Source organism: Candoia aspera, chromosome 5, assembly GCF_035149785.1.
Source record: "Candoia aspera isolate rCanAsp1 chromosome 5, rCanAsp1.hap2, whole genome shotgun sequence".
NCBI classification, from domain to species: Eukaryota; Metazoa; Chordata; class Lepidosauria; order Squamata; family Boidae; genus Candoia; species Candoia aspera.
This window is the reverse complement of record NC_086157.1, coordinates 64400609-64422772: the sequence shown is the minus strand read 5'-3', so window position 1 is coordinate 64422772 and position 22164 is coordinate 64400609. Positions and strand designations below refer to the sequence as shown.

General features: G+C 35.2%; 1 protein-coding gene across 1 annotated transcript in view; it reads right to left on the bottom strand.

The window, feature by feature from the left end:
• Positions 1 to 779: 779 nt before the first annotated feature.
• LTN1 (listerin E3 ubiquitin protein ligase 1) overlaps positions 780 to 22164 on the bottom strand; it is a 35845-nt gene continuing 14460 nt past the window's right edge. The window contains exons 11-30 of the mRNA XM_063305454.1: positions 21083 to 21124; positions 20209 to 20401; positions 19718 to 19957; positions 18846 to 18999; positions 17889 to 18039; positions 14281 to 14482; positions 13152 to 13311; positions 12865 to 12969; positions 12174 to 12316; positions 11765 to 11900; positions 10757 to 10898; positions 9960 to 10173; positions 9299 to 9536; positions 8099 to 8173; positions 7037 to 7223; positions 5898 to 6069; positions 4794 to 5014; positions 2752 to 2946; positions 1653 to 1820; positions 780 to 955 (exon numbers count right to left, since the gene is read on the bottom strand). Coding sequence (XP_063161524.1) covers positions 893 to 955; positions 1653 to 1820; positions 2752 to 2946; positions 4794 to 5014; positions 5898 to 6069; positions 7037 to 7223; positions 8099 to 8173; positions 9299 to 9536; positions 9960 to 10173; positions 10757 to 10898; positions 11765 to 11900; positions 12174 to 12316; positions 12865 to 12969; positions 13152 to 13311; positions 14281 to 14482; positions 17889 to 18039; positions 18846 to 18999; positions 19718 to 19957; positions 20209 to 20401; positions 21083 to 21124 — 3201 coding nt within the window. The 3' untranslated portion in view covers positions 780 to 892. The remainder of the gene's footprint in view (positions 956 to 1652; positions 1821 to 2751; positions 2947 to 4793; positions 5015 to 5897; positions 6070 to 7036; positions 7224 to 8098; positions 8174 to 9298; positions 9537 to 9959; positions 10174 to 10756; positions 10899 to 11764; positions 11901 to 12173; positions 12317 to 12864; positions 12970 to 13151; positions 13312 to 14280; positions 14483 to 17888; positions 18040 to 18845; positions 19000 to 19717; positions 19958 to 20208; positions 20402 to 21082; positions 21125 to 22164) is intronic.

The window sequence follows — 22164 nt, the reverse complement described above, 5'->3', positions numbered from 1 at the left end:
TATTAAAAGTGGAAAGTAAAGTAAAATATTGTATCAACATTATAATCCTGTCAGCACAAGTAATTAGGAGAGAAATCCTGGCTGTTGTTTCTTTTTACCATCTGAGTTTCAGAGATTCTGAATGATGAACTTGCCATGGAATTAATTCTCCTTCGTTTCTGTTGCATATTCCAAGTTCAGGGGCACGCAAGCTACATGTTTAGGGGGAAAAAAGCTTTCAAGTTTGAAACAGCTGTTTCAACCTTACTAGAAATGTTTCAAGTTTAGAATACTTACTGAATAGTCAGAATACTTAAGATACGGTTGGAACAGCTGTTTCAAACTTGCATGTTTAAATTCGAACTGTTTTGCACACCACTACGCACTACTACAATACTAGGAATGCTACAAGTTGCACTAGCAGGCTCACAATATAGGTTGCCACTACTACAAAACTAATATACAGCTTAAGAACTAGTACCACAGATGCATGTGTGTGTATCCCTTCCATTTTGAACCTTTAATACCAATTCTAATTATGATCTCTAACTGAGCAAACTATTAAATTTATTAATCAAATTTATCACCGCCCATCTCCCAAAATTGCTCTTCATGCTGCTAAAAACCTTTTGACCTCAACAGGATTTATAGTTATGTAAGACAGGAATACACTACATAAGAGCCCAAGATCAAAAAAACTTTCAAATCACCCAAGATCGAAAACTCATATCGCCCATTTCTACATTTCATGTCTGATTACTTTAATGCAAAGATAGTAAATACTAATAAAAACTGATCAATCAGTTTGAACTTTTTATTAGTAAGTGAAGAAATTAAGGTCTCACTGCTCAGTCCAAGTGTGATAGTTTTCAATTGCTTCTTTAGGCCCACTGAAGCAGAAATATGATGTATATCAGAAGAAAGTCTCTCGACAAAGTGGGCAAGTGGATTTGTTGCTAGATGTAAACCATTTGTACTAAAGGAATTCAGAAAGCAAATATTAAGAAAAGTCTGGCATTTAATATCTACACTTAAAAACTAGCTAGCTAGCCAGCCAAGTCTGAATATAGCATCTTTAAATCTATCTCTAAAGATAAATAGATTTTCTTTTAATATTCAGCAGTAAGAATCTCAGTGCCTATTTTTAGTAATGTATTTTCATGGAATAGCCTAGTATGCTACCAACTCTTTTTCACAAGCTAGATTCCTTTATGCTCTGATCTACATCAAAGGTATACAAGCTAAGGCATACAGTTTCCATTGTCCCTCTACAAACAGCAAATCATTTCAATTTAAAGGATCCCATAATTTGCTTAAGAACTACCTTTACAAACTTAATAATAGAAATAAACTGTTTGGTGTAATGGTTAAGGCATCAGGCTAGAAACGGGGAGACTCTGAGTTCTAATCCTGCCTTAGGCACAAAGCCAGCTGGGTGACCTTGGGCCAGTCACTTTCAGCCCTGGGAAGCAAGCAATGGCAAACCACCTTGGCAAACCTTGCCAAGAATACTGCAGGGACTTGTCCAGGCAGTCTCCCAGAATCAGACACGACTGAACAGGTTTTAAAATTGTTAGGCTATTTATTAAATGTTGATATTACTACTATTAGTATCATTAAAGCCATGTTCAGACTTGTTTTTCTTCAGAAATATATCTAGTCTAGATACTTACCAGACAGGCTGAATGGAACTTTTTCTTGCATGTTCTGCAAGCTTTTTTGGGGAGGGAGTAGTTGGAACCATGTATAACTGAGAAACAGATCATGCAGTCTTCAACACCCTCAAAACGTTTATCCACATTGTTTTTCCACAATGCTAGGCCTTCCATAATGCTTCCATTCTAAAGAGAAACATTTTTCCAATAATGCATTATTTTGGCTTTTTGCAATAATATCACTATTCAGTGAAACTTCCATCCCAATTCTCCATCTTGTCTTTTACAATTTCCTGTAAATGCATGTAATACAATTCATAATATAGTATATAATATCATATAGTAAGGCTTCTTACTTAGTGTTCATGTACTGAATAATCAGTTTGGTCTACTTATGAAATTTAGCTTCAATAACTTTCTAGGAAAGAAATGTTGACATTTTAATTACATTTGTAATTTAAATTATAAAATACTGCTGTTGTTGAAAAGGAAAGTAAGTGTTTAGTGTGGAAATCATTCTGAAGTGTCTTCCCCTCAACCTGTAACTCAGTCCAAATTAATTTGCTTCCTGTATACTTTCATTAATCCAAAACATTAATAAACAGCTTTAAACTGAAGCTAACAAAATTTGAAAAAAAAAATCAAGGTCAAGGAAACTGGATGAGTCCATGAAGTCAGTAGGAGTCAAGCTCAACTTAAGGGAGCTTCCAGGAAAGTAGAAATGTGAAAGTGCCAAGCAAGTTGACAAGTGTAATTCTCTGCCTTGTCCTCTTCTTTCTACACTCAGGAATTGAATAGGTCTCTGTAACCCTATGGATTTGAAAGGAAACCTGTCTTGGGAGTCAGCAACTTCTTAACCCAGGTATGTATTTTCCTGGGATGCTGTTGCAGCAGTGGAGATCAGTTATAAGATCTGGGAAGAGATGCAGTTGCTTTATAAACTGGCCAACAGGTACTAATGAGCGCTTCTATCACTCCCAGACATCTTTTTCCCTTTCAAGTACTGCAAGTACCGGTTATTTAGAGCAGATCTAACTTAGATAACCTGTGAGTAACATACAACAAGGACTCAACCATGTCAGTGTTTTCAAAGTCAAGACTGTAATATGAAAAATACCTGGTGAGTGAGATAAGTGCTGAGCTGCAGCATCCAATTGCGCCACTGCTGAACTGCTACACCAACCCTTTTCCCACTCTCTACAGCTATGGAACCCAAAGGATAATTTGGGGGAAGCTGTATAATCAGTTCAATGAATATATCATCAACTGAGTACGTAGCAATGACTTCTCGAGTGGCAGATCGAGCTTTTACCTGTGAAAAAAATGTTACTATTTGTTATTATTTCAACAAGTTTTTGATACTACTGCTTACTTTCAAGACTTTGCTTAATGACTCTAGATGGGCCTGGAATTTCCATCACTAAGCAGTCATTAGGCGAAACATCAAGTGACCGCACTGCTTAGCAATGGCAGTTCCAGTTGCAGCTATTAGGCCAGAATCTCACACTTCTGGGCTTGCCTCCACTTCAACTCCCTCCACTTGCCTATCTCCCGCCCCATCTCTGTCCTTTTGGCCACCCTGAACTCTGCCTCCACCAACCCCTGCTGCCCCCTGCTGATCTTCACCGTCTTCCACTGCTGAGATGTTCCCACTTGAGGCAGCTGCTGGCCTTGCGTGGTCTCCCTGTGGCCTTGCAAGGCTTCAGGAGGTCACGCAAGGGCCAGCAGCTGCCTTGGCCAGGCATGCTTCAGCAGCAGCAGGAGGAAAATGACAGTGAAGGTCAGCAGGGGTAGGCAGAGTGCAGGGCAGCCAAAAGGGCAGAGATGTGGGGGAGACAGGCAGGGGGTACATGCTGCAGTCATAAATAGGGCTGAGATACCAAGTGACTGAATTTTGATTGTGTTACTGTGGGGGCGGTGGCGCTGCGGGTTAAACCGCTGAGCTGTCGATCGGAAGGTCGGCGGTTCGAAACCGCGCGGCGGGGTGAGCTCCCGTTGCTCGTCCCAGCTCCTGCTCACCAAGCAGTTCGAAAACATGCAAATGTGAGTAGATGAATTGGTACCGCTTCGGCGGGAAGGTAACGGCGTTCCGTGAGTCATGCTGGCCACATGACCCGGAAGTGTCTATGACAACGCCGGCTCCAAGGCTTAGAAACGGAGATGAGCACCGCCCCCTAGAGTCGGATTCGACTGGACTTTACGTCAAGGGAAACCTTTACCTTTACCTACTGTGGGGGCGCTGCAGCGGCTGTAAGACGACTGGTCATAACTACCATTCATTCAGTGCCATCATAACTTTGAATGGTCACTGAACAGATGGCTGTTAAGCAAGGACCAGCTGTAGCTGATTTTAAGGAGCCATAAAAACTGTTTATAATGTGCACTATTCAATATTTTAATTAATAATCTGAGTCTAACATTAAAAGATAATAAACACTGTTTAGAAAACAAATATACAGAAATGATAAAACATGTAAACCTAACATTAATATTCTTACATTCACAACATATATGAGTTACTAATGTCTAGATACATATAAATACTATATTGTAGAGCTAAAGAAAAACCTGTATGTTTTTAAGGATCCAGAATCTGCATTGTTATGAATGAGCTTAGCTTAAAGAAAAGCTACAAGCATAATTCAGATGCTTGGTAACCCATAATTTCATGTTTCTTATAAGTGAATGTAGGTTCTAACTAATAAACTTACTTTGCTTTATTTTATTGCATCTAGCCATCCCATACAGCACACATCAAATAATCCCAATACTATACACTGTGGAATTGTACTGCGTCATCTTGAATTTATTCCTATAGGGTAAGCCATTTGGGGGGGGGAGGGGGCCAGTGTGCTCACTTACTCTGCTAGCACTACCCAACGATAGCTAGGTTTCTGCATATATTGTAAGGCATTTTCCAAGATTTTATTCAGTAATGCAAACAACTTAAGTACTTCTAGAACAGAAGTGCCTCATAGCAGAATGCTTAGGTTGTAGATGATTTCACTGCTGCTTTTCTGAGAGCAGCCCTAAGATAACCTCCAGTGCCAATGCTTCCAATCAACCCTCAGAAATCAGTTGTATCACTGTATTTAGTCAACTATACCACACAATGAAATACACACAGAGTAAGAAATATAAAAAGATAATGATACAAACCATCATGCCATTAAACAACTGAGTACTGGTCTGTACAGAAGATATTTCTTGTGAAGACAGGATACCACTAACGTATTTGCTTGTAAATTTATCTACAATGTTGAAGACTCGCTTCTCACAGCTGTTCCACCAAAGGCGAACCATAGCTGGCAAATCTTTTAAGGTCATACAATACACAGTACAAGCCAAATGTGGAATGTGTGAGGACAGCGCTAGTGTGTCTACAGAACACACGGGAAAAAGACAGAAATAAAGTCAGTTTAAAAAACACTGAAGTTTCATACTTTGTTACAGTACTTCCATTTCTTAATAATGTGAGTAAAATAGTATGCATGTTACTTGAATTACCAAGTTCACTGGGGCTTATTCTCAGCTAAGGATAGAGAATTACTTTCAAAATGATTTTCTTTTAATTCCTGCCTGGCTTTATGTCAAGCCTATTATATGAGAGAAAACTGCCTTTCACTCTTTCCCAAGCTGGTACCCTCAGAGCCCCATGGCCATGCTGACTGGGAATTCTGGAAATCCCAACATATTTAGAGGGCATCACCCTGGTAAAGGGAGCTGTACATATTAAGATTTCTGATTTCTTCCCTAGGTTAGAGGCATAGAAAACTGAAATGCTTCACAATCATTCATAGACAGCATGGTCTTTGGCCACCTGTTCATCTCAATTTTTTTTTTCCATTAGCCACTTAAAGCAGAAAGATTGTGGGCAATCATCCCAGATGTCTATTTTAACAAGGGATGCTGATCATTTAGAAGCATGCAGAGATTCTTTCAGCTTGGAATCTCAAGGGAAAAAGTTTTCTATGAAAACATTGCAGGGATTGGTAACTCTAAGAAAATATTTCTGTACAACCAAAATTTCTAGAGCCTTAACTGGAACCTATTCAGAACAAAGTGTCAACCACTTTGTGCTGACTATTCATGTATTTTTGCAATATAAAGTAAGGGTGTTTTAGGAGTTCATTCTGCCATTAAACCCAACTGAAAATAGGACAATGTCTTAGAGGATAATGACTGTCCTAGAGGAGACATCTAGTCTAACAAAAACTCTCTTAAACCATGAAATGCAGAAAATTTAAGAATATTTTGACTGACCTTTGATATCTAAATCAATCTCTTCAGTAAAATATGTTTTTATATCCTTATTTGAAAGTTCTGATGTTGATCCAGGAAAAGTTGGGTTTTCTGGCATAAGCCTGAACAAGTGATACAATAGTTTATTCAAACTCTTCGTTCTTCGAAGGTATTGTGAATAAAGAACCCGTAGCTGAAATAAAAGTAATATGTAAAATAATTCCTAATATTTTTTTCCCCAGAAGCAAATGAGCTGATAGAATGTACACAATGTATGAGAAGAGTGTAATAGTTTTCAAAACATATTAGATCATAAATTCCTTGTATAAAGCATGTTTACACTATTATAAATAACCTAATGCTATTTCATTGCTCAGGGTCAAATTGTCAAAAAAAGATGTATAAAACATTGTAATAAAATAGGAATTCTTAGTGGGAAAATGCCATCAAAGCTCATATATCCACAGACCATGAAATGGGATAAAGAAAGGTTCATTTAAAAGTATGCTTTTATTTATCTGATTTCTACTCAACTTTTGTTCTAGTGAGCACTTGTAGAAAGGCCCATGCAAAACAAAACAAAAAAAAGCACTACTTTATATTAAAGACCATTGATAGCATTCTTTTTCCCAGTACCAACAGCTAAAATTGTCAGGTGCTAGTATGATACAGATGATGGATAAACTGTAGATCTGTACAATATTACACCTGCATACCTTCACATCTTCTAGGCAACCTGAGAATGTGTATGTGTTTACAGACAAAGCCTGAATGCATATCAAAAAACAAACTTATTTGTCTACCAAATAATTTGTCTACCAAATATTTCATTATTAACATCCATGCAAATATCATAAAATACTGCTTTCTTATTGCTAAGTATGGAATGATTTTTTCCCATGTTCTTATAGCTAGAAATGTGAGAATACTTTTAGTTCCTAATTCCTGAGAAAATAACCTGCAATATATATATATATATATACATGTGTATGTATGTGTATGTGTGTGTTTGTGTGTATGTATGTGTGTGTGTTTGTGTGGGTGTGTATAGTATTGCTTATACTAAAATATTTATCTATTTATATGGATCACCGATCTAACTGAGCTGGTTTGCTTCCTGAAAGATTCACAGGGTGGTGGGGGGAAAATAAATTATTTACCTGGGAAGATGCTGCTTTGAAGAAAGTTAAAATTAATTTCCAGGTGAGAAGATATCCCAAAACAAGGCAAAATTCCTCACTCATTGGCTGAATTACTGCAAATTCTCCAACCGGAATGCATTCTAGGATGTTTTCTAGTAAATCTTCTTGAGTGGTAAGAACAGTCATAAGTGCTGCTGGTGGGGACCTAAAATGAAGGGAGAAAGGTATTGTGTGTATAAAAATAACAATCCATTTTTTCTACACACACAAATACACACACCCCCCCACACACCCCTTAAGAGAAGCTGTACTTAAAATAGATTAAGCAATGATAGAAGTAACTTTCTTGACATAGTAAGTTTTCTTCTTTTCAATCCTTGACATCCACACACACATACAGGCTAATATAATTATCACAACTGCAGCTTTTTGTTTATTATTTTAAAAGTTCACATCTCTTCCTCCAAAACACATGCTTTTCTTAGTATGCAGACATCCAACATGCAGTTCCAAAATGCATTAGTATATGGAAGGCTTACTCTATCCCATATCTCTTTCCAACCAAAATCAAGTAGAATTTTTTCTCTAATCATAGTCACTAGAGATAAATCAATGTCCATCATTTCCTCCAACCTAAAGAAAAAGAGAGCTAGGACGCTTAGAAGATAAGTGATCAAACTCTGATCATCTTGTATCTTTTTAATGCATAATCCAAATAGAATCAGTCTTCAAAAAGTCTCAATCTGATTTAAATTCATGTTCAGGAACTTGGGTTCATGGTCCAAATTGTTTGGAAACAGGAATTTAACATGTTTGCACAATAATCTTCAGTTACAAAATGTTTAATGTAATGAATTTGTCCTATATATAAACCTCAACACTGAAAATACCATGGGTTTGACCCTGTTACATTGATTTCTAATCTCTGATATTAGAAACTATATATCCTGTTTTTTGTTTCTTCATTAAAAAAAGCCAGGTAGCACTGCTGCAGAGAATTTTGGCAAATGGTTGAAACAATTTATATTCTATTTAGACAGGCAGCTCTATAATTCAGTGTAAATATAAAATGAAACATACAATAATAGTTCTTCCTCTTCATCACCATAAGATCTGAGATCCACATTGTCAAATTTAGGTAAATCAGACATTAGCCTAGAATATGAAATAAAGAAAAAAGAATGAAAAGAACCCATCTATATTTTTATAGCATAAACATTTATCTGACTTTGAGAAGTAATCACATGATTACATATTATAAACTTTTATAGAAATACTACAAATACTATTGCAAAATACATACTATGCAGTTTGCAATACTGAACTTATATTGCTATACCTCATTCTAAGTGTCATTGCTTATAAATATTTTTCTGAGGAAAGCAACACTTTTGGGCTTGGGACATTTGGCATTTTGAGACACCTGACAGACCCAGTCATTAAAAGGCTAGTGACAGACTTGCTTCTTTATCAAACGGCTGCCATGGTGGGCATGGCCAGTCACAAGATACCAATTCACTAGTCTCTTTACATTCCAGGGGGCTATGAGGCAGAACCATGTTTTTGGAGATACATTGATATGTATCTGGAAAAATATTTTTCTGCCTGATAGGAATCCCCGGAATGTAAAGAGACTGGTGAATTGGTAGAGGATGGTGCTTGGCTTTGAAGAATGCCAGCTTATTAAATGGGGAAAAAAAATTAAGTCAGGCAGGGCAAGGAAACCAATGGCCGAGATAGTTATCTGAGTCACACTGGTGCCTACAAGATTCATATATATATATATCTAGAATACAGGATAGACCCACATAGTGGTTCATAACTAGAAGTCTATTTTCCTTTTACTCTCTTCTCCAGCAGATTTTTGTACAGGCCATATCCATGGAAGAAGTTATCAGAGGGAGCTCACAAGACTACAGCCTAACTATCTCTCTACCAGGACACAGTAATGCCTCATCCAGCTCATGAAAATCTTGAATGATATAGGTCTGAGTTTATAATCACTAGTTCTGTTATCTTCCACTGAAAACAAGGCCTAGGTTGATCAAGGAATTATTAATAGATAGAATATATACAAAGTATATACACAGTATGTACGTATCTATGTATGTGTGTATATCTATCTGTCTGTCTGTCTATCTATCTCACATTTGTATACTATGGTGAACAGCAGTACTTATATATTCTCTGGCTTTTTTTATGTATTTCTTCTACTGAAAAAATGAAAAATGGCACAAGAACATATCACAGTGTGCTCCAAGGAAAGGGGAAATAACTTACTTATTTAACATGTGGTATACTGTAATTTGAACAGGTCTAGCTCTGAAGAGAAGTAATGGAGAAAAAGTATTTAACAAAGTCTGTAGATTATCAGGGAGATTTGTTTTCTGACCAGCAATAAATTTGGCAGGAAGCCTGTGGTTCAATAACTGATCCTTTGATACGTATGTTAAAGCTTTACCCAAGGATTTTAACATGGAGTTCTGAAATGATGTTTCCAGTCCATCTTGTTCTTTTCCTGTTTACAAGAACGAACAAGAAAATTCACAGCCTGAATTTATTCTAACAAATATTCAGTAGCAATTATAAACAATTATTTTCATCTAAAGTGCCATAAATAATATTCAGTTGTACTCTCAAAATGCTAGCTTTGCATGTTTTCACCAGTGAAATACAAAAACTGAACTACATTCAAAGCAATTCTGAAAGAATGTGGTAGAATGGAAACTATAAAGGGAAAGGAATACCATGCAATTACATGCAGATTTTTCTCCATATATCATCCTGGAAACCTCAATATACACCTACATATTGTATACTTCCAGACTTACAGTCAATCTTTATTAACAAAAACCTGGATGGTTAAATAGCCTGTCAAAGTATTTCTATCTTACAGTTCTGCATTACCTGTTCGTATATTTACACTTTGCCACAGACTTACTGGTGATTTTTGCCAACAGAGGCAGAAGCAAGCTATGAATGCCTTCCGAAAAGAAGTCCTGCCATTCAACCATGAGATTTTCTGGAAGCGTTTCAATGATTTCAGGAGTTGCTGCCTGGAAGTATGCACTCAGAGAAGCACTCAGGTCACAGCTGACAGAAGCAAAGACTTGCACCTGTGCAACAGGAAAGACTTCTGGGTTTTCACAGGTTGTCTGCAAACAAAACAAAACATCCAGGGCAGAATGTCATTCTTTTTCATGCCAAGTTTTAAAATATGTGCAACCCCAAATAATATCTCTTATACAGCTCTTCAGCTATACATTAAAACTTTTTTCTAAGAGCTAACCATCTCCAGAGCAGATTCCAATTGTCAACAGACGACTCTCCAAACAATATACAGACATACGCTTTTACCCTTTTTATTTTTAGTTTATTTAATGTTCCATATTTTAATCCATACTACTTTGTACTAGACAGGGCTAGCGAACTTAATTAAGGACATGAATATGCTGATACAATAGAGTGTTGGTTCTATTTGCAGAGTATGCTATGAAAGAGAAGCATTAGTAAGCAAGACTCATCTGACTACAGATTTGAATGCTGGGATAATTTTGTTCCATATAAGTCTTAAATATTTTATAACCAGAATCATAGAATATTAATCATGTAATAACTTTACTTAAGTTTACATAAGCTCTTTCGTCTTATTTTAGATTTTCAAAACTTGAGAATTTTTTTATAAGGAATGTGAAATTCTCTATATGCAGAAATCATATCATTATGTTTGTTACTTACTTCAAGCCATGCTAGCATGGAGCACATGACAAAATCCCATTCACTCTCCAATAATGAGACAGGCTTATTCAGCAACAGAGAAATGAAACGGATCATTTCTATATTTAAACCAAGCAGCTGTGGATTTGCTTCTTGTAGATTGCTTGGGCAAAATTAAGAAAAAGTTTAGAAGCTAAAACTAAAATGAAAGGAAAAAGCAAATGTTTGCATTACAATAAAACCAGGAGCCATAATTTTTCTTCTGTTAAGAATTCATTTACTAGGGCAAACGTTCAGGTCAGAAAGTTCAAAACGAACAAGAATGCAAACAACAAAACAGTACTTCCAATAGAAGAGAATATCTCCAGCTTAGCACTGCACTGTGGAATCCTTGTACTGTCTGAGTTGGTTGTTTGCTTGCAGACATTTCATTACCCAATTAGATAACATCTGATGATGTTACCCAGTTGGATAACGAAACATCTGCAAGCAAACAACCAAGCTCAGAGAGCACCAAAAACTCCACAAAACAGTATTTGATTTATGGACAACTCAGCTTGTCTTATGACATATATTAAGCTATTCCTTTTTGGTGAAAATCAACATTATCAAAGCACACAAGTATATACTGAAAGTTAAGTTCTTTTATATCATGATGGCAGCTTTCAATCACAAATCAGAATAATACATTAAAATATTTAATTAAATAATTGATTTTAAAAGTAGTATCTTTTTTTAAGTATAGTGCTCATTATAAACTGTGAACAGTAAGCTTATATTAAGAGGCACTCTTATTCCTGTACACACAGGATGCCTCTTCTAAAATAAAACCTACATGATGCATTCAAATGCTGGAACATCTATAGAGGACCAGTTTGGCAAAGCTGATAAAAAAATGCAAGCTTATAATTATTGGACTAAAATTCATAGACTTAAATAAATCACAGGACTATTATTATACTGTGAGCACACCTATTTCAGTTATTCTACACAATTATCTTTGAAAAATAATATAGTTAAACAATTTACCAGCTGAAAAGAAAGCTATCTTCATAATCACTGCGCCAAGATATGATGATCTTCAATATTCCAGCCATTAGTTCTCCATAATCAATATCCTGAGTATTCAAGCAGGAATTTAAAATACCAATATATCCAAATGCTCCTAAATAGTGTGAAATATCAGGTTAATAAAAGATATTAAATGTCCTTGACCATAATATGAAAACAGAAAGAATTTAAAGCATTTAGTGATAACAACTGAATTCTTATAAATTAACTGACAATTCAATTAAAGTCATGTAACAAGAGAATTATGACCCATCAAAATATTTTTGCAATTATCAATGGCAAATAAGTATGTGATTAATTGTGTGCATTGAACATCCTACCTCTTCCAACTCAATGTAGGATTGGAGAAATTATTTAAGACACTGACCCTCAATACTGAAGAGATCAGTTCCATTGCATGTCATTAGTTTAGCTGTAAACCTAATGACAAGTTCTTCCTTATCTTCCTCAGGTAAAACTGGAGACAGACTCTGAAGTGTATGCAAGTTTCCTTCAGTTAATGGGAAAAAACTGTTTATGGAAAAAAGAAAATCAGGGAATCAATATTAAACTGTTTTTATATTAATAAAAAAATTACAAAAATCAGGATGAGACAAAACAGAGAGATTGTTATATGCAGAATTTTATGAGTAACAGAACATATCTAACCCCAAGAAAGTAGGACATTTTGAATAGCTGTAGCATTTATTTGAAACCATCACAGATTTAGGGCAGGCATATTTTAAGTAGTATGAGATAAAAGAGCATTAGAGAATTGAAGACAAAGATATGTATATTTTAGGTAAGATTCAGATGCAATACACAACTGTTACAATCCTCTGTATATATGACAGATATAGCCCTACAGACAAGGAGGTTTCTTCCTGGCTTCAATTTATGCAGGACATAAATTGATCACTGCATCCTGATTCAGAACAATAATGGTGGTGGCAACATCATCTCTCTCTGCAGTGCAAGACATTCTGTACAGCCTTCTTTCCATGTCTTGATTTAATTTATGTCAGAGTAGGAGGATAAATTATAGTTCACCTGCACCCCCAGTTTACTATCTATCATACCTCTCAGATGAATTAAAAAGCGCTTTAATCTCACAGGGTGCAAAGTTTTTTGTATCTATCAATTTAGCCATTGTTAAAGCCCAAAGTCGTCCACTCTCTTTTGATCTATGAAGAACAGAAAGTTTCTGAAATTAGTGTGGCTCATGTAGGAGTAAAATAAAATCATTTGTATTTATTTTAGGCGAAAATAGTTTATATGAAGGCAGTATGTACATTTAGAATGAAAAATCAGGATGTTTTCTAATAAAAGGCATATGAGAAATACATACTTTTCTTTCAATACTTACCTATTAAACAATATTTGTAAAAGATGGGAAATATTATTGTGTAGATAGAAATTTTCATGTGAAATATTCATTACTTCAGTATTATGAATAAATTCAAGAAGCAGACCAGATGGGTTTGCTAATTCTTCAATCCACTGTAAGGCATACAGTTGTTCTACAACTAGAAAAATTCAAAAATATATCTTATTACTACAATTTAACAATTACTTGTTAGATGCATACAATTATTTAATTCTTATGATTTTATTAAATATCCAAACACAATATTTAGAGTTTAGATTTATATATTTATATAGTATTATTTATATTTAGTATATAAATTTACTAAATAAATAAAAATAAACAAACATTTATGTATTATAACCCATTAAGAAAACTGACGAGAAAGCTTCTTTTAATTATTTATGAAACATTTTTCTCTGTTCTTGCAGCAGATCTGTAATAATTTTCTTTATTGAGAAAGAATTGAAACTAAGGGGTAATATAAGGGCTAACAGAGATATGTCAATAAATATGGAATGATTCATGGCATAGAGCAGCCTTTCTCAACCTTTTTACCTTGAAAGAAGCCTTGAAATAATTTTCAGGTCTCAGGGAACCCTTGTATAAAAATTGCAAAAAATATGAAAACTTCACAAAACAATTCACTTCTAACCTACACAATTCAAGTTTTACAATGTTTACAACAGCAAAACAGTAGGCCAACAGCTAAGTCACAGTGCATAAAAATGCCCACTGCTGCAAGCACTAACATTGTATGGTGTACAATGTTTTTTTTTTTCCAATCATGATCTCTTGCCAAACCCCTAGTGACCTCTAGTGGAACCCTAGGGTTTTGCAAAAGTCCAGTTGAGAAAGCCTGGCCTAGAAACTGGAAAAATCAATATGGATGGCACCCACTAATTATGCAATATGGTGCCATCCCATCATGCAACATGGTTGTGATACCATTCAATTATTTATCCGAATAGGTCATTATCAACCCCTAAAGTTTTAAATATCAATTTTGTTGTATATTTAATGTAACAAATGCCACATTCTGTTTGGCAAAGCGGCAATAATAGAAGAAAAGAATAAATAAACACAATAGACTGTCATACATTTAAGTGTTAATCTGGCTATCACTTACTGATATTATCAAATTTTCTTCTTTCTAGTTCAGGATTTTCAAACACAACCTCATTTTCCAGTATTAATAATGCCATTTTACTCAGCAGAGCTGCAGTACAAAGATGACTTGGAAGTTTAGCTGGGATACAAAGCTTACAATCTGTTCCAAGTAATTCACAATTAATACTCAGTCTTCCTTCCAGAAGTGGTTTCCTCAACCACTGTAATGACACATTAGAAAACTTATATAAACTATTACATTTTCCTTAGAGACAAGCAAGATTTCAAGTATTTCATTCCACAATATGATACAACATTTCATGAAGATTTAATGTTTAATTAATGATAGTAACTAAAGCTAGCATATGACACTAATTGTCAAGGGATATATTTACATTATACATATATAAATATACATTATTTTATATATATAACGTATACACCCAAAGAGTGTAGGTTCACTGTGAAGAAAAAGTGACGAAGCAGTAATAGGTGAGGCTAAAAACAAACTTCTTAACTCCTGTTTTGCATTGGTCATCTCTCAGAAGAGAATTGGAGCCTAGCTGATCATGGTTATGCCACTGGAGGAAGGAGAGAAATGCAGTTTAGAGCAGACAAGGAGAGGTTGAGAAGGAGCTTAGTTAATTTAAATGAATTCAAGTCTCCAGGGCCAGGTGGATTACATCCCAGGGTACTGAAGAAATTAGCAGAGGTGATTACAGAACCACTTTGTTTGTTACAAGAGGACAGCCTTTTAAGTTACATTAGACAATTATAGTAATTCATCCATTCCAGTATGTATGGGACCCCTACAGATGTGGCCAAAACTATTGATGCCCCTCCACTTTTTCCCAAAAAATCCCAATTTACAGTGACATAAGTTGAAACTGACACAAGCAAATGGAATCCACCAGTCTTTATTTCATAGCCCATAGAACAGACACTTCGCTTTTAGCTGTGGCTGTATAAGCTCTATAGGTAAGATTATGTTATAGTTTATGCCTCTAAGAGGAAGCAAGAAAAAAACCTTCTGCATCAGCAGTTAGAAAATTTGGTTACAGAGAGATTGTTGAATCATGGAAAAAGTTCCATGGAGCAGGTTTGTATTGCATTTATATTAGGCAAGTTACAGTTAGGGATTTCTATGCTGACACGGTAGAATTCTCATTCAGTAGATTAAAATTAAAGTATTGGGAGTCTGGTGAATAAGATGGTAAGTTGTTGGTGCATCGTTTGAAGCAACAAAAACAACTTAGCATAATTTATGACATGGATACCAATGTTAGATCCAGAACCTATTAATAATCAGGGGTTTTTTTATAAGTCGTTATAGGTCTGGAGAACAAGGAGGAAATTATGAAAGTGATCATTTTTTTGTCAGGTGGATATTCAGTCTTTATTGCTGCTAGAGGAATTACATGAATCAATACAGTTGTTGCAAAAAAGGTAATGCTTCTGCCCTGGATGTTTTTTTAAGGGAAATGTACAAAGCTTATATAAGGCTGATTTTAAAACCAGGTAAAGATCCTACATTTTGTGCTAGTTGTGGATTTATTTTATTAATCAATGTGGATACTAAGATTTTAACTACTTTATTGACTAGACAATTGCAGAAGGTTTTATTATACATAATTCATCCTTCCCGGTTTATCAAAAATCAACAAGCATCAGATTATCTATACATATTCATTGACATACTGGATATAGCTAAGTTTTGTGTAGCGATTAAGGCTCCAGACTAAAAACTGGGAGACAGTAAGTTGTAGTCCTGCCTTAGGCACAAAGGTGGGTGACCTTGAGCCAGTCACTCTTTCTCAGCCCTAGGAAGCAGGCAATGGCAAACCACTTCCGAAATCTTGCCAAGAAAACTGCAGGGACTTGTCCAGGCAGTTGCCAGGAGGCAATACTGACTTGAAGACACACACGCACACAAAGACAAAATGGTCTCTGCTGTACTATTATCTCTAGATGCAGAAAAAGCCTTTAATTGGGTTCAGATTAAATTTTTAAAGCAAGAGATGATTAAATATGGTTTTCCAATTGATTTTGTTCTTTGTATTGAGATTTATCATTTGCCACATGATTATATGCCAGAGTCATAACAAGCCAGATATTTTGAGTTATAGCATATACTCAGCACTGTCAGCCTGATTTTTATACTAGGAGAGATCTTTGAACAGATTTTCAAGCAGCATGTTTATGAGATAGGCATGCTACAATTAACAAAAACCAGCATGGCTTCCTCACGAACATATCATCCCAGACTAACTTTCTCTCTTTCTGTGACTAGTTACTAGCTTAGGATATCAGGGAATCCTGTAAACGAAGTGTACTTCAGCAAAGCCTTCAACACAGTAGCTCATGATACTCTCTTTTCCATTTTACTAAAATGGTAACATACGTGTTAGATGCTACTTGTGTTATATGGACTCATAGCTGGATGAATGATTGCACCCAAAGTGCTCATTAAATGGCTTCACTTTAGCCTGCAGAAACGTATTGAGTGGAGTGCTACCCTGGGCCCTGTGTTGTTCAACATTTTTATCAGTGACTTGGAAGAGGAAATTGACGAGACACTTATAAAGTTTGTAGATGACACAAAACTGAGAAGGTTTCAGCTAGTGGACTGAAATATACAGAATTTAAAGCGCTCCATCTGGATACGAAAAATCTAAAGCATGGTATAGGATTAAAGAAACCTGGTTTATCACTAGTTTATATAAAAGGAATCTGGATCATCATGTGGCGATTTCTCCTTCACCTGAGGCCTTTGAACAGAAGCTGGATGGTCATCTGTCAGAGATGTTATTGTGGACCCTGCACTTAATGGGGGGCTTAGGCTAGACAACCTCTATGGTACATTGTATTCTATGATTTTATAATTTAAATAACTAGTTATTACATTACAACAAATTTGGGAATCAACATATCTAAAATATTGTATCTAAGCAGAAGTCTCTGTTTCTAATTATGATGATGCTAAAAGGATGAAAAGTTATCATGACATCAAGATACAAGTTCCACTCTTTTGTACTTGTATCAGAATGTCAACCCAAATATTTAAGTGTTGGAATTAATACTGCCCACCTCACAATTCGTATTTTCTCAGTTGCCTCCTTCCCCCCTGCAGACACCTATGTACTGAAGAATTACTAAAACTAGAAGTTTAAAATAACCTAATTTTTTTCTGAGCATGTGACAGTACTTTATGGATTCTCTAGTTTGTCAAATAATTTAGTTTTTAAAAAAGTGCTTTTCCAGGTAATACACACATGCACACACACACACAAGATAAAGAAATTCATTTTATAAATAGCCATTTTTAAAAGTCAGTTAATGGCTTCATTCCTGTTCATGGAAAAACTTTGTTCAGGATTTTTCAGTAAACACAATTTTCACTCCTTAGATGGGAAAAATTATACTTAAAATATATTTCAAATGAATATCTAGGAAGTAATTATTATAATTTATATTTTATAATAACAATATTGTTCTTACACCTTTCATTTATTTTAATCTTAGGGTAATTAATGCAGGATTCCTTAAATGAAAGAATCTGGGCAGATAAATATACAAATACTGAAGATCATTCTTTATCATATATCAATATTGCAGTAGCTTACATACCTCACTGGATAGAGACTCCCGCATCTTATCCCATTCAGTCTGGCTTGGAGTAAGCCATTCAAGATAATCTTTCAAAACACAAGCAGAAACATCTTCCACTTCTAGCAATGTAGTCAACAAGTCATTGACCACAGAGATCAAAACCTGCAAGCTGAAAATAAACAATCATTTTACTTGATACAGAATTCAGATAATAGCAAAATACCTGTTTCAGTACAAGAAAAACACATATATAGTAAACCAGGCACAACCTGACTAACTATTAAACCATGATTTAGTATTACGAGAATGAGCCTCAGCAAGCTTCAGGCTCATATACTGAGCACTAAAATTATCTCTGTAATAGCCTGTAATTGTAGTTTCATGAGTGTTAGCTTGGAAGGTAAATCTGGGTGATTTTGCAGCATACACATTTTAACAACAACTACAATACAACCTACGGAATAATCCATAGTTTGCACATATATGTGGAAGACAAGTCAATATGGATGATTAAATGAGTAATGGTAAAGTTTACTGGCTAGTCACTTACTCTCAGTAAAACTTATTTTACAGGAAAATGAACAAGAACCAAAAGAGGGGATGGGAAAATGAAGTATGCTATACTGGAAAGACAGGTTATAATGCAATAAATATACATTTTGCTTCTGAACTATTGTTCCAAACCACAATTGGTTTGTCACATGAACTGAGCCAATGTCACCTGTCTCCTTAGTATGGCCTAAGATTGGAAAACGCTTATACAACTGTGCACTTCTTCCAAATCCTTTACTCCTAAGTATGGTTAATAGTTATGGCTACACGAACGTTAATATTCAAAATTATGCTTTTAAACCAGATATATTTTGATCTCAGGATGAAATATGAAATCCTACTTATAGGATACATATAAATCACTACTAGTCTGAGGGATGGTTAACTAGAGCAAAGAAATTATGCAGTGCATTCTAGAGTTACCTTTTCACATCCAACACTGATGTCTGAAGCTGGTTTTTGACCCAGAATGCAGATCTTTGCAGGAAGCTGCTTTCCTTATGCAGAATGCTAAGCTGATGCACAAGTGAAGTTATGCCACACAACCAAGTATGCTTCAACTTATTTACAAGGAAATCTACATGAATGAAAAAAAATGGACCAGAGTTTTAACTACTAGACTGATGGATACACATTAATCATGCTGTAAAACTAAAAACTTATGAACAGAATCATGTTCTTGAGGGTCACTTAAGCAAAAAGGCTACGTTCTTATTTTCCAATGAATTTTAAACTATTTTATGGAGAAAAAAAAGTTATAAAATGATACCTAGTAAAAGCTGTTTTACATTCAATTTTAGATGAAGATTAGATGCGTTAACCTAGTAATTGCACTTCTTACCATGAAATAACATATAGCTATACCTGCTTGCTAAATAGTACTAGGCCTGATCCATCCTTATTCTGCTTTACAGAATTAAATTGTTTATGTTTGTACCAATATTGTTTTATAAGAAATTGAATATTTTTCAACTAAAAAAGGTGCAGTTCCAGTTCATGTTTAAACAATTTGTTTTGTGTACATACGTTGAATCATGCAATCAAGCGTGCAGGAGTTCTGTTTTCCCAATATTTCTATCTGAAGGCGTGATCACTATTTTTGTAATAACTATATTTGATTCATTTTTAGTTATTTTGTTTTGTTACATGTATTTGATACGCTTTACTATGAGAAATCCATCTGTGCAATCAATAAGAAAACAAATAACTTGCAGTCTTTACAGCTACAAATAGGAGGTAAGAAATAATCCAAAAAATCAATATGGAATTGGTCATACATACATGAGCAAATGTACCTGATAAATATGTTATATCCTGGCTCTGTGCACATAACTGGAAAATAGTGAATAACAGATCTTCAGAGGATGGCATCATTAAACATCCTTTAACCGAAGTGAAAAAACTAGAGGCTATGTCACAGATGAAAGACACTGACGGTTCTGTATTTCCAGCTTCAGAAAGATCCTTAGCTTTTGACAGAGCTGCCTGAAGTTTGTCAATTATACTTTTAACATAAATTTCACCAATTAAGGACTCTATGGATTAAAAGAGACATTTGGTTGATTACACAATCACAGAATTTCCATTCTGAATAAACTGGCTTTGCTACTATCAGAGAGTCCTCATTTTTAGTGCCCTGACAAAAACTCCACCTTTTTTTAGCATATAAGAGAAATGCAATATTGCCCAACTTTATACCAGTGCCTCAAACTTTCCATCCGTGGCAAGCTAGCCTTCCAATTCTACTAGAAGTCTATTACGCTTTAGAAAAGTCTGAGCCACTTACCATTTTTAATCAACTGAGATAATACCAGGCTTAGGAGAGTCCATTGTTCTGAATGAAATGATTCGGCTGAAGCTATTGTCATCTTCAAGCTGATGTTACACAGATCATTGGCTAGAGTCACAAGCTTCTCACCTAACACATCTCCTTTTAGCCATGTAGAACATAACAAATGTTTCTCAGAGCTTGAACAGGCCTAATGTATAGAAAGTATACAAATATTTTTCAAATATTCTAGTTAAATGTGATTTAACCAAGTCTTTAAACTGAGTATCTAGTATTTTTGATTGGAAGTACTATATATATATATGCACCTAAAATATACTGTATATATGTCTATGTACTGTTTTCTGCAATACAGGCTTCTGATTTCACCTTTAATATACAGTATATAATGCTGCTGCTTCTTCAGCTGATCTGCTTCCTTTCCAAAGCATTTCAGTTTTCTCTGAGACTGAGTAGAAAATAAACACTGAAGCCATTCATATGCAGAAAGGCAAGCAGTGTACTTTTGGCTGCTCTCATCTAATTTTTCTTAGTTGTTTACGTTCCAAATCATCTACCCATATAATATATAACCAAAACAGTCACTTTAACATAATAAGGAAGTATATTTTATACTTTTTTATGCAAGTATATTATATTATTTTATAAACGTTTATGCAATGAGAAATTATCTGCGGGCAGGCAAATGAGTGTAAACAGCTGGTTTTGCTGGCAAGCAATAGAAGCTCATTCATCCCAAAGGAACAGTGACCCAGAGAGCCATTACCAGAAGGAACGGCTGAAATACCTGTGCATACTGAAACAACTTGGTGTTTCTGCAGATCCCAAAATAACATGCATGAAAAAGGAGGAAAAAAAACCTTGAACATACCTTTTGGATTATTTGAAGAAGAATATTCCATTTTAGATCCATCTTGAAAAGAAAAAGAAATAGCATCAAAACATGACAATAAAACCTGAACAATTTCCTAAAATAACATAATATTAGGCAGTGAAATGAATTCAAAGGAGAAAAGGTGAATCAGAGTATGAATAGCCATGTATGTTATACCTGTTGGCCACCCCTTTAAAAAACTGAGTCTTTTCCTGGGCTTTGGAATTAGCTGCACAATCCCAGAAAAATAACTATTTGATCTAAGGATGTGGCAACATGTGCAGCATTTACAACTACATGCTGTCGGAATCACCTTTGCTGTACAAATAGGATTGCTGCATAGCTTTCCTTAATACTGTTATTTTTTTAACAACACAATCTTGAGTTGTACTTCTTTCCTAAAGACAAATGCAGAACATCTAATTCCTTTGTTCAACATAAAAACTACACTACATTTGCATGAGATTTACTTTCATTGGCAATGCCTCACTAGAGGCTCCCTAGTCAGGGAAAGTCTACTTGGAGAAAAGTTAATCTTCCTCCTTAAGCATAGTACTTTATTTGTCCTATTATCAGAAAGTATGTGTCCTAACAGTCAGGAATCACGCTGAGACAAGGAGTAGGTCTCTAGTGTTTATTGCTGCTACATAAGACAGAAAATCCTAACAAACTGAAGAAGCGTGGGAAAAACCCAGACAGATAAACCCCAAAAGTTAAGGCGGGTCTGTTCTGTGTCTCTTTGAGTGGCTGCTCAACGCCCGCTCCTGCTCGCCATCAGTACTCATGACAGCATGGCTAGTAAAAGTGAAGACAAGGACCGGAATGTTCACAATACCTAGCGTGTGAAACTAAGGCTCAGACTGATGTTTCCTCTTACTTACTGACCATCCAAAACCTAAAAAACATTTTTATTTGATATATAAAACTGATTTTAATGGGCCTTCAACACTAATTGTTACAAAACATCCCTGATTAGCATGGTGATATGAAGCAGCTGCTAATTTTGTGCTGCTCTTTATGGTACTGTTTTAACATGTTGGCATGAAAAGCAGATATAACTCCAATTCTAATTTTGAATA